Raw genomic sequence first — 12,422 nt, 5'->3', positions numbered from 1 at the left:
CGCAAAAAAATATAAATAATGACAAAACAAGAAAAAACTCAAAAAATGCAAAAAGTGCTTAGTGGAACGCCGCACAAATCAATAATTACTCCTAGCTCTAGCATGTGAATATGTTTGGCCATTGTGAACCAAAAAACAGTTATGTTTGGCCATCTTAATTCCTGTGTGTTCCACCCTTCTGGTCATGTGAGCCCATCGAGTCGTCAAGATTGTACAGAAAAGCTAGTGGAGGTGCCTTCATCAAATTCTTCTTCAAAAGGTAATAGAAAAGCAGAAAGTCTACACACATATAATTTGTGCACAGATTATACACAGATTTTGCTGTGGAGCCCACCACGAGTTCTACACAAATCATCCAAGCCGTTCATTAAATGTAAAACATTTTTTCAAGAGTCTCCATTAAAAATAAGCTCAATCTAATACCTATAGATGCTCGATCCAACCATATAACTTTTCATTATCCGGAAATCTGAATGAAAAGTTAGATGGTTGGATGAAGTACCTATAGATATCGGATTGAGCTTATTTTTTACGGAGACCCTCAAAAAATATTTTACATTTAATGAATGGCTTAGATGATTTGTGTGGGACCTGTGGTGGGCCCCACAACAAAATCTATACATAATCTGTGCACGATTGTCTGTGTGTGTAGCTGAACTCATAGAAAAGTGATCCGGCTTGACTCGGTAAGGGCTTGAATTGTCTAAAAACGAGCCAACTCGAGCTCGAACAGTACAAAGCTTAGCTCAACTCGGCTTGTTTGCACACTCATATCTACATAACTCTACGAAAAAAGTAGGAGGTCGTAATAAAAATAAAAAATACGTAACAAACCTATTGTTCGCTGAATCACATTATCTACACCATACCTTTTTTTATTTTTTGATGAGCAAAATTTTTCATAAATCTTTGAAAAAGATTACAAAGATTTAATGGATCACAGGTATACGGCGAAAAACGCACCCGAGAACCAAATCTAAAGGAAGCCAAGAAGCCAACTAAAACGGGTTGGGGATTACTGCAGTGCGGCCGGCACTGCAGGACGTGTAGGGCGGATGATTCGGCCGTCCATTTTGGCACCGACAGCTCGGATTTAATTCGAGCTCCTATTGATCCGAGCCGTCCATTGTTTGGATTAAAATCCAAGCAATCCATTGCTGAGATGGACGGCTCAAATGCGCCCTACAGGGCCTGTATGGCGCCTCGCCCTACAGAATCCCCGGATCCAACTAAAACACCACAACGAAAAATCAAACCAAACCAACCCGAACAGACTAAGCCCAGAAGAAATAAACCAAACCTCAAAAAGATCAAACCAAAAAGACAAAGCCGAAACTAACTTACCAAACAACTAACACCTAAACCCGCCATCCTCTTAAATTAAAATTCTAAAGAAGGAGAGACATCATTCTCGAAATCAACTTTTCTTCCAAGACAAACTTTCTCCTTTCCCGGATACGGTTAATGAAACAAACCAACCAAACTTGTACCAGGTAGTTTTACAACCAAACTTCTGCTCATCAAAGCCCAAAACGCATCTCCACGACGTCGTTTACCACTCCCCCAAGACCCCATCACATGCTTCATGCCCTCACCTTCCCAGATCTCTTGATACATCCCTTTTTTTCTTTCTATGGTCCGTTCCAGATTACGCGCACATTAACTAATTTCTTTTTTGGTTCAGTCGAGTAAATTTTTAATGCAACGGTTATTAGTAACGTCTCTCTTACATGACATGGTGTTGGATATATAGGACCCACATCTTAGGAGAGAGAGATAGAAATAACTGTTGCATTCAAGATTTTTTCAGTTCAGTTAATGACAAACTACCCAAATTAGAACTAAAACTTTAAATAAAAAATTTATTTTTATTGTCTGACCTCAAAAATTAAACTCCAGTCAACCGTGTGAAATATTAGCAAACCACAGACAAAAAGGTGTACCCTTGGGGTTAATCTTTTGATACTTCCACTTGGAGCTACTTCTTTTCTCTCTCTGTCTCTCTCTCAATCTCTCACCCACAAACCTCTGTCTCGAAAGCCCACAACAGAACGCATCTTACCTGCACACACACTCTCTCTCTCTCTCTCCCTCTCTCTCCTCCCCCATTCCGTCTACCTAACAAAACCTGCTCCATTCAATTTCATCTGCAACCAACCATGAAAGTCCTCCTCATTCTCTTCTTCTTCCTGATACAAACCCAACTCTCCTTTCCTTCCCCCCACACTTCACAACTCCTAGTTCTACCCCTCAAATCCCAACTAATCCCATCTGGGTCCCTCTCGAAATCTCCGAACAAGCTCCCGTTTCAGCACAACGTCACCCTCACGGTCTCCCTCTCAGTGGGCTCGCCCCCACAGAACGTCACCATGGTCCTCGACACAGGCAGCGAGCTCTCCTGGCTCCACTGCAACGGCACGACCCGGATTTCCCAACCCGTTTTTTACCCGAACCGATCATCCTCCTACTCGCCCGTCGAATGTTCCTCGCCCATTTGCACGACCCGGACCCGGGACTTCTCCGTGCCCGCTTCGTGCGACTCCAACAACCTCTGCCACGCCGCCCTATCGTACGCCGACGCGTCGTCGTCGGAAGGGAACCTCGCCACCGACACATTTAATATCGGAGGGTCCGAAATGAATGGTACTGTTGGAATTTTTTAATGAAAGTTTTAATTGTAGTATCATGAATTTATCGTTACGATTTATATATGTGTTTGAATCATTTGTGTTACAAAAGTTAATTGTAGATTATTGTGATTCCAATAGAAATTAGTAATTTCAGGTTAACTCTATATATTGGGATTTTGCCAAAGGGTGAGAAGGAGGAATTTTCAGATTGCGTTTTTAAATTACCAGTATCTTTCAATTCATAATATTTTATGTGATTTTCAAACTATTATTTAATGCAACTAATTAAAACCTATCAAATAAGATTCATACTGTTTATAAAAATATTACAATTAAGAATATAGGAGTAGACAATTTTTTTATAAGGCTCGAATAGGACAGAGGGATTGTGCTGCGCAGCGTGCTGTGCGAGACAAATCGCCGCTGCTCTGGTCTTGCTCCAAAGATTGGAAACATTCAATTCATAGAGCTCGTCGAGTAGAACAAGTGTATCGAAAATCAGCTCGATCAGTTATCATTAAGTATCTCATCCGAATATTATTATCTTGAAATGAATGGATCCAAAACACTATATTAAAATCTACTATTTTTTGGTACACTTAATAATTTCAAAATAATAATATTCGGATGAGTCATTTAATGATATCCGATCGAGCTGATTTTTAGTACACTTGTTGTACTCGAGGAGCTCTACGAAGTGAATGTTTTCGATCATTGGAACGAGACCGGAACTATGACAATTTGTCCCGCACAGCATACTACGTAGCACGGGGCGACACAACATAGTCCCTCGGTCCTAATAAAAGTGTCCAGCTTTTTGAGACTGATAGAATATTTGCTGACCAACTTGATTTAACTTGTTCAAATCCTCCTTGTGGTTGTCAGCATCAGAGAAACGATTGGCTAGTACACTCCGAACCTCCGAATAAAGTTTCACAAGAGAGATTTTGGTAAACTTTCCCGTTCCATTTAGAAAAATAAGTACTTATTTTTTTAAAATAAATATCTTACTTATTTTTTAAATTAAAGGTGATGTATTATGAAATAATGACTTGTCTTGTGAGATGATGATTTGTCTAGTTGTCTCTTAATTAAAGCGAAAAATAAAAACCTTAGTGGAACAGAATAAGCGGAGTATTTTGTACTCATTTCTATTATGTGCTGCATTTTAGTAATCTTATGATGCATCATATTATTCTTGTGCTGAAATGACGTATTTGAATAATTATTCTAACAGGTACCATATTCGGGTGTATGGATTCGGGCTTCAGTAGTAACTCCAATGAGGATGCCAAGACTACCGGGTTGATGGGCATGAACCGTGGGTCACTTTCTTTCATTTCTCAAATGAGCTTTCCTAAATTTTCATATTGCATTTCCGGTTACGACTTAACGGGTCTGTTATTGTTCGGTGACTCGAATTTCACGTGGCTAGCACCGTTAAATTACACGCCGTTGATCCAAATCTCAACCCCGTTGCCCTATTTTGACCGGGTCGCTTACACGGTTGAGCTCCAGGGGATCCGGGTCGGGGATAGATTACTCCCATTGCCGAAATCGGTATTTGAGCCGGATCACACCGGGGCGGGTCAAACCATGGTTGACTCTGGTACCCAATTCACCTTCCTTCTTGGACCGGCTTACAATGCTTTGAGGAACGAATTCTTGAACCGAACCACCGGGGTTTTACGGGTCTTGGAGGATCCGAATTTTGTATTTCAAGGGGCAATGGATCTTTGCTATCGGGTCCCACTGAATCAAACAGTGTTGCCGGTGTTACCAACGGTTAGTTTGGTGTTTCGGGGCGCGGAAATGACGGTTTCGGGTGCCCAGTTGTTGTACCGGGTTTCGGGCGAAATTAGGGGAAATGATTCAGTGTATTGTTTCACGTTTGGGAGTTCCGATTTATTGGGGATCGAGGCGTACGTGATTGGGCATCATCATCAACAAAACGTGTGGATGGAATTTGATCTTGAGAAATCTAGGATTGGATTAGCTCAGGTGCGGTGTGACTTGGCTGGGGAAAGAATAGGTGTGTATCACTAGTTTCGGACAGTGTTCTAAAAATTGGAATTAACCGGCGGTTAATCGCTGACGGAGTCTATCCGACTAGATCCGACTAATTGTTATGCGCCGATTAATCGCCGATTACTAATTGCTATGGGCCGATTAGCCGCCGATTACTGAGCCTCCAAGCTCGAAGATGGCTGACCGCCTGACTAGCGCCTAGCGACTTTTAGAACATTGATTTCGGAATGATGCACGTTCATTATACATCGTCGATTTCACCATGATGCCATTGATCAATTAGTGCTCGGCCGATGGTGGTGATGTTCGATCGGACGGAAGTGATAGTAGGGAGTGAGATGGGGAGGTGGAATGTTGCTTGCACCTTGTACGTGTACGATTCTATTCTCATTCATTCATTGAAATATGGTGGTGACAACATTTGCGGTTGTCGCCAATAGTTTTGGTAAGTATGAGTGTATTAATATTGGGAAAATAACGGCCAAGAACGTGTTTTGATAATTAATACCCGTCAAGGACAAGCTAAGAATATTTGTTAATGTTGAAAATGTCAATGACAGGTATTAATTATCAAAGCACGTCATTAACCGTCATTTTTCCATTAATATTCAAATAAATTTTTTTTTTTTTTTTGACATTCCTAATTATAGTTTGTCTTTATGACTTTATCTATGTGAACTCCTAACATCGTTTCATGTGGTTGGTCATCCTTCTTTTGATCCAAAAAGAAAAGGGGTAAGCGTAACATTGCAAATTCATGTCAATAAGAACACAAAAAATGCAAATGATAAGAAGGATCGAAGTGTGAAAACAATTCTTGCTGAAAAACTAATGTGGGTGTGTGTGTAAACTGAATACTTCTAGAATATTACTTTTGACAATGTATATGTGTATATACAAGTAAAAATAGAATTGGTGTCCGCATTCGACAATTTTAAATTCCGTAAGTGATGTGATGGAAATCGCTGAAAATTAATGGGTACTGATATAGGCAGTCGAATTTAGAAATGTTATGTAAGTTCACGTATCTTCTTTTCGAGAGAAGTTCAGATATCTACTTAAACATCAACGAGCTTAGGTGTTTACAAGACATTCGAGTGATAATTCACGGGTAATTTTTTAAGTTTTTCATGCAAAAAAATGGGTGATTCCCGTCCTTTTCTTCCATTTATTAGGCATGGAAACTCTTTCGTTTTTTCTAGCTATAGATAATAATGCTAAATTGAACAAACCTTTCTCTCTCCACAGGAACTTTTTCGGAAGAATATTCATTCCATGTCATCGTCACGGAGTTTGATAAGCTCATAAATGGTTAATGGCCCCCCTATTTTTCAAAACTTCAATGCAGCACCAGCCGTAATAAAATTTAGGCAATAAAAGTTTTTTGTGTTTTGGTTGGTGAGAGGGTAGGGAGTGGGAACGCAAACGAGCTGAATTGAGCAGAATTTTAAAATGTTCAGGACCGTCAGTTCAGCGTTAAACGAACTTGAGCTCGAGCTCAATGAAACTTTGACATGTCAAGCTCGCCTGAGTTTGAGTCGAATTCGAGTTTGTTCTCGGGTCTTATCGAGTAAAAGATACTATTAGTTATTTATAATCTCGTACAGATCTAGAGCCGAATACTGTCAGATCCAGGTTCAACTCATCTATTAAACGAGACTAAAGTTGAGGCTCAAGTTCTGTTCTATTAATAAACGAATCGAACTCGCACGAGCCTTCACTGAATCGGGCCTCGAACAATTCACGAACAACTTTGTTCATTTAGAGCCCGAGTAGCAACTCTAACATAAAAGGACAAAACATAACCAGATCTTTCTTTTTTATTGCTTGATTGAACAAACATAACCAATCAACCCTAATGGGTTGGCCAAGTGGTATTGGCCTGAGATTTAGGTGTTTTGCTCTATTATAAGGTATCAGGTTCGATTTTCTTTGCCAACAACTCTTAGAGCCCGTTCCAGAAACCTTCTTAAAAAATAAGCAATTTATTTCACATTTTCAAACTCAAAAATAATATAAATAAAAAATAATTTTTCAAATTTTTTTACATCGTATAAAAGATCTCGATGAGATCTTTCAATCAAGATCCATATTGCATATTTTTAGATTTTAATAAACCCATAATTTTTGAGCTTGAAATTGCCTTCTTAAAAAATAAGGACTTTTTTTCCATTCTGGGACGGGCCCTTAGTGTCACATCACCCCCATGAGTAAGCGTGTGAAACGGCTGTGAGATGAGTTGTAGGAATTAGTCCGATATGCGCACAAGCTGACTTGGAACACTCTGCATTATAAAAAAAAAAAAAACTTGGAACACTCTGCATTATCATTATAAAAAAAAAAAAAAAAACATAACCAGATCTGGGACAACAAAATTGCGGTAAGATGAAGAAATTAAGGACAAGGTTGAGTAGCTTATAACGTGCAATTACCATATGTTCGGACATTAATTGGTCAAGATCCATGTGGTAAGTAGTTGAGTAACATCATTTTGAGGTAGGAAATCAAGGGATTCAATCCTCCAAATTAAAGAAGTTTGTTCCCGCAGATGAAATTTCTTTGCAGTTTTAAAGAAATCGTATTAGAGCCCGTTTAACGGTTCGAAAAAATAAGTCACAGTGGCTTATTTTTTGTCCTTATTCAAATTTTTTTCATATCACTTGGCTTATCATCAATTTTTTAGGGATTATTGCATCCTCATGCCAAGAGGAATTTAAAAAGAAATTTTTTTTTATTGAAATCCAATTTTTTTGAATAAAGATGAAAAAATTGGCTTTTTTTTTTGTTTTTATTCAAAAAAATTAGGTTTTGATCTAAATTTTTTATTTTTTAGATTTCTCTCGTCATGACGAAGCAATAATCCCCAAAAAATTGACTATAAGCCAAGTGATACGAAAAAAAATTTGAATAAGAACAAAAAATAAGCCACTGTAGCTTATTTGTCCGAACGGGTAGAGTACTTAAAAATAAAAACTTATTTTCAAACTTAAAAATAATGAGTTTACGAAAATAATTTTTCAATTTTTTTGGTAGGATTTGATAGATCTCATCGAGATCTATAAACTAGATTCATATTGCATATTTTTTTTATTTCAGTACGCCTATTATTTTTAAGCTTGAAAATTATAAATAAATACTTATTTTTTAAGAGGTAATCCGGAACGGGGTCCACACCACAACCACAAGCTGGTCATCTGATTTGAACTATTTAATTTTTTTTTCTATCGTCGAGTAGGTGACCCGTACAAATGAAATTTGAAGTTGATCGAATATATGTAGCAATGTGATAGTAACATTATTAAATGTCCTTCAAATCAATCTTTTCTTCCATCGTTCAAAGTTAGTTGTAATTAATTTGTTGATTGACTTGCATCATCACAATTCACCAAAGATCCATACGTGCAGTAGGTAGGGTCATATGATACAAAAAAACAACATGCCATACACATGGCTTGGTTTAGCATTTTAGATCTATCTTGTTCGGATCAAGTTTTGAAAAAAAAAAATCAAACTCAAGAAAACAATTATTACGCTTACTTTCAATTATTATTCTTATTTCTCTCTTTACTTATTACCAATATATCTACAATCATTATTCTTATTTCTTTCTCCACCCATTACCTTTATATCTAATTATTATTCTAATTTCTCTTTTCACTCATTAACCCAAAAAATTTCAAAAACTCATCACATTTTTTTTGGGGTTATGAGGGGAGAGAAAAATGAGAGTAATAATTAGAAGTAAGGGTAATGAGTGGAAAGATATAGAGAAAAAAATGAGAATAATGATCGGAAATATGAGTAATGATTAGAAGTAAGAGCAATGAGTATTTTTTGACTTGAAATTTTTTTTTTCAAAAAGAGAAACGAACAAGTACGGTTAACAACTCGATAGCAATCGGAACAAGTACGGTTAACAACTCGATAGCAAGCGGAAACTAGAAGTAGGGTGTGTTTGAGAATGCAAAAAATTCCTTTATTTTTTAAGAAAATAATTTCAAGCTTAAAAATTATTGACTTATTGAAATTTAAAAATATGCAATATGAATTTTGTTTGAAAAATCCTACTAAGATCTTTTATACGATGCAAAAAAAATTGAAAAATTATTTTTCATTTACATTATTTTTTAGTTTGAAAATGTAAAATAAATTACTTATTTTTTAAGAAGATTTCTGGAACGGAGTCGTAGTGTTGTTAAGGTGGGTAGATCCTCTAGTATTTGAGCAAGATTTGTGTTATTGCGAGGAAAGCTCTATCCGAGTGGCAGTCGGATTAAGAGATTTGTTTCTTGACAGATTTCTGAGGTTTCAAAGTGTTTTCAAGGGCGAAAATTTTCGTCATTGTTTTCTCAGGCCGTGCTTAGGGGCTGCTCCCGCGGTCTTAGGTGGTCGTCATTGGGATCTCGTGGGTTTGCGGTGCCGACGGTTTTCGTACCTGATTTTGGTGGATTTCTTCCTCGACCAAGATGGGTTCTCGGTGGTGGTTAGTATCTGCACGGTGGCGGCTGGTGGTGGAAGGCGGCGGGAGGGTTAGGAATTTTTAGGTTTAGTTGAGGTTTTGGGTTCTTGAGATGAGTTTGGGCCCTTTGTTTGGTCCATTCTCTGATTTTTCAGTTTTGGGCTTTAACCCATTTGGTTTTAGCCAGCCCTTGATTGGTATCCCCTCACTCTCCCCCAATACTTTTTCAATAAAATGTTTTCCTTTGTCGATAAAAAAAAAAAAAAAAAACTCTACTCTTACAAAAAAGAAAAAGGAAAAAGAAATTGTTTGGAGAAAACGGCACACCAAATAGATGTGAATACTTCTGTAGATACCCCTTATGTTTTTGATGGAATGAAATTGATGATCACTAAAATAGAAGTGAAACAAAACAATTTCCTACCCTAAACAAGCAAAAATAATTTCTTTTACCTAACACTAACATGTATTTACATGCATGACGCAAGTACTCCAATACTGATAAATGTGAAGGGAAAAAAAAAGGACTAGGAGACTCTTTTGTCTCTAACGGCATCGGACAATCATATTCTGCCCATTTGTGAGCCCTTTTTATTGGATAAATTTCAATGATTGAAATCATTCATTTCTAGAAAACACATCGTCGAGAACTAGTACACCAAAAAAACATGATGACTAGATATTACTTGATCTATTTTCAAAAAATATTTCATTCATATTTTTCAAGGTAAATGTATTGTTAAATGAATGATGTTCCCGATGTGATCTAAAACACGACCAATCCTTAGAAACCCCAAAAGAGTCCACAAATAGGCAGACTTGACGTCTAATTTATTTGTGAGAGGATCCAAGTAAAAATAAAATAAAAACTTAAAGACAAGTTATTCGTAAATGAACTACAAAATTTTAGGCCCCGTTTCCCTTTAGTCTTGAGATTGGACTAACAATCACAATGACTTTTTAATCCCTTGTTTGATAACCCAAAACTACTCCAGACTATGAATCTCATAGGATTAGCAAGACCCCAAGTTGGGAGTATTAGCAATACCCCTTGGGATTTGGTATTCATAGTCCAATCCCAATCCCAATCCCTTTTCATTATCAAGCATTTCTCATTACCAATTTATTCTATCAATCCAATCCCATCATCTAATCTCATCTCAAAAAAATATGATATTAATAATCCCATAATTTAATCTCATCCCAAACAAACATACCCATTACCAATCTCTACTTATTACCAATCTCAATTATAATAACATCTCTTTACTAATTTCATCTATCTATTATTGTTATAAAACGGAGCCTTAGGGTCATTATATTCTCGCACAAGTGAAAGTCATAGACTCCGTACGTACTACGTAGCTTCGTAGCGTTGCAGAAAGAGTCCAAAAAAGGGAATAATTTTTCAGTGCCAAGCAGATATATCCTACGTGGTACTCGCTCGGCGCATCCGAGTCGTCCGATACACTTTTAGACGGCTATGATTGAAACCCTCTCTCTCCTCTCACCCAACACTTTCTCTCTCCTTTTTCTCTTTTCAAATTTGAGTTGTTCAAACACGCAATGGACGGCTCAGATGCACGAGCGAACACCACGTGATACCTGCTCGGCACTGAAAAATTTCCCCCAAAAAAGTTACTCCGTATGTGTTTGAATTTCAATCCATAACATGAAACAACAAAAAATTTACTTCATCGCTCTGTTTTACCGCTTTTTGTCCGACTCTCAGTTTCACCGTTAGAGTATTTTGAACGGTCTGAATTTTAAAAAACTATTATCTGAAGAATTTTGGATTAGATTTTACTCCTCTTTGGAAGAATTTTTTTTTAAAAATTCATATCATTGATTGTCGAGACGAACGATAAATTAAGTGTTGCGGTAAAGAAACCGGTGAAACAGAGCCGCGAGAGTAACAAAAAATGCCATTCACATTTCATCCCTACACTTACAAATCATAAACCTCTAATTTACACCAAACAAGCTACCCCTAAAAACTGATTTCAGAAAAAGAAAATTAAAACTACACCTAAAAACAAAACCAAATACCCTTTCTTCTTTTCTTTTTTTTTTTCCCAAAATGAAAAACAACTACGAACTGAATTAAAGACAAGCTCCGGGCCTTCGGTCCAAGGAGGAGAACAGAGCATCAAGATCAGGAGGACAAAAGTACCCACTCTTCGGCGGGTCCCTCTCGCTCCGCCGCTCCGATTTCTTCCTCGGTGGCGGCGGGCACTCGGCCGCCGCCGGAATGCGACAACCTTGGTGCCTGGGCGTGGTGCAATCTTCTTCGTCCTCGATCACCTCAACTCTGCTCATTATCTCAGATTCTGCGTACAAAATCTTGGCTACAGGACAAAGGAATTTCCGAGGTCGAGGTGCGCGTGTGCTGACCCGAATACCCAATCGAAAAAACTTAAAATTAAAAACAAACTGATAGCGATCTGGGTTTGAAAATCTTGAAGGGCTTGCGATGGTGGGGTTTATATAGAGTTTTTAAGGAATTGTTTTGGAAAAGTTTTGAAATTGAGAGAGAGAGAGAGAGAGAGAGAGAGAGAGAGAGAGAGACGTGGGTGTGGGGTGGGTTCGTGACAGTTGAGTATGGGGTGTCACCGACTACTACTACGCTGGGTTTTTTGGAGTGATGACAAAGAGGGGAGAAATTGGTGGGGGGATTTACGTGTTGGTGGTAGACGTGGCCCACTGTCGACCGCGTTTTGGGAAATGGAGTAAAGAGTAATGGTATTGGCCATTGGGCCTGGGGTATGCAAATCAAACGGGGCTGCAGCGCGTAAATTTGTGTTCGTTTTTGGTATGGGATTTGCGAGGGAAACTGGCTCGATATGAATTCCACCACTTGTTTAATTTTGTCCTTTTCAGATTGGGGTCTCCTGTAGCGTAGTGCATAGCTCACCATCAATTTCGGCACGAATAACTTGAATTTAATTCAAGCTTCTTTTAATTTAAATTGTCTATTGCTCAAATTAAAATTCGAGCTGTCTATTGTCGAAATAGATGATCGGATTGACTGCACTACAGGATTGTAGGGCGGGCTGCTCGATAACATTCCTGGGTTCTTGTTTTCTCCTCGTTTATTTGTCTTCCAAGCAATATCAAAATTTTCAATTTTCCAAAAAAAAAAAAGCTCAAATATATATGTAAATTTTGTTCTCATTCTAATTCTTGAATGTGATATTTTTCCAATTTTATTTAGTTTTATTTCTGTGCGAAAAAATATATATTTTCGATCACAAGCAAGAATTGATTTGGATTTTACTTATAATAGATATCGGTTCAACAGATGA

At 37.8% G+C, this 12,422-nt stretch overlaps 3 protein-coding genes across 3 annotated transcripts in view; 1 reads left to right on the top strand and 2 right to left on the bottom strand.

Moving 5' to 3' along the window:
* LOC131322031 (uncharacterized) overlaps positions 1-12,422 on the bottom strand; it is an 82,880-nt gene that overhangs the window by 15,225 nt on the left and 55,233 nt on the right. The window lies entirely within an intron of this gene.
* LOC131322032 (aspartic proteinase PCS1) lies at positions 1,968-5,294 on the top strand. The gene is made up of 2 exons (XM_058353129.1): positions 1,968-2,643; positions 3,868-5,294. Exons 1-2 carry the CDS (start codon positions 2,160-2,162, stop codon positions 4,674-4,676), a joined length of 1,293 nt encoding a protein of 430 aa, XP_058209112.1. The 5' UTR covers positions 1,968-2,159; the 3' UTR covers positions 4,677-5,294.
* Positions 11,027-11,577, bottom strand: LOC131322038 (cyclin-dependent protein kinase inhibitor SMR4). Its single transcript, XM_058353138.1, has one exon. The coding sequence runs from the start codon at positions 11,434-11,436 to the stop codon at positions 11,221-11,223; it is 216 nt and encodes a 71-aa protein (XP_058209121.1). The 5' UTR covers positions 11,437-11,577; the 3' UTR covers positions 11,027-11,220.

The sequence above is a fragment of the Rhododendron vialii genome, chromosome 4a (genome assembly GCF_030253575.1).
Source record: "Rhododendron vialii isolate Sample 1 chromosome 4a, ASM3025357v1".
Lineage (NCBI taxonomy): Eukaryota > Viridiplantae > Streptophyta > Magnoliopsida > Ericales > Ericaceae > Rhododendron > Rhododendron vialii.
Note: the sequence above shows the minus strand (reverse complement) of the source record. Positions and strands in the feature narration are given on the sequence as shown.

Coding starts and splice junctions, on each gene's coding strand:
- LOC131322032 (XM_058353129.1), top strand. CDS start 2,160: ATGAAAGTCCTCCTCATTCTCTTCTTCTTCCTGATACAAACCCAACTC. Junction 2,644..3,867: donor CGGAGGGTCCGAAATGAATG/GTACTGTTGGAA, acceptor TTATTCTAACAG/GTACCATATTCGGGTGTATG.
- LOC131322038 (XM_058353138.1), bottom strand. CDS start 11,436: ATGAGCAGAGTTGAGGTGATCGAGGACGAAGAAGATTGCACCACGCCC.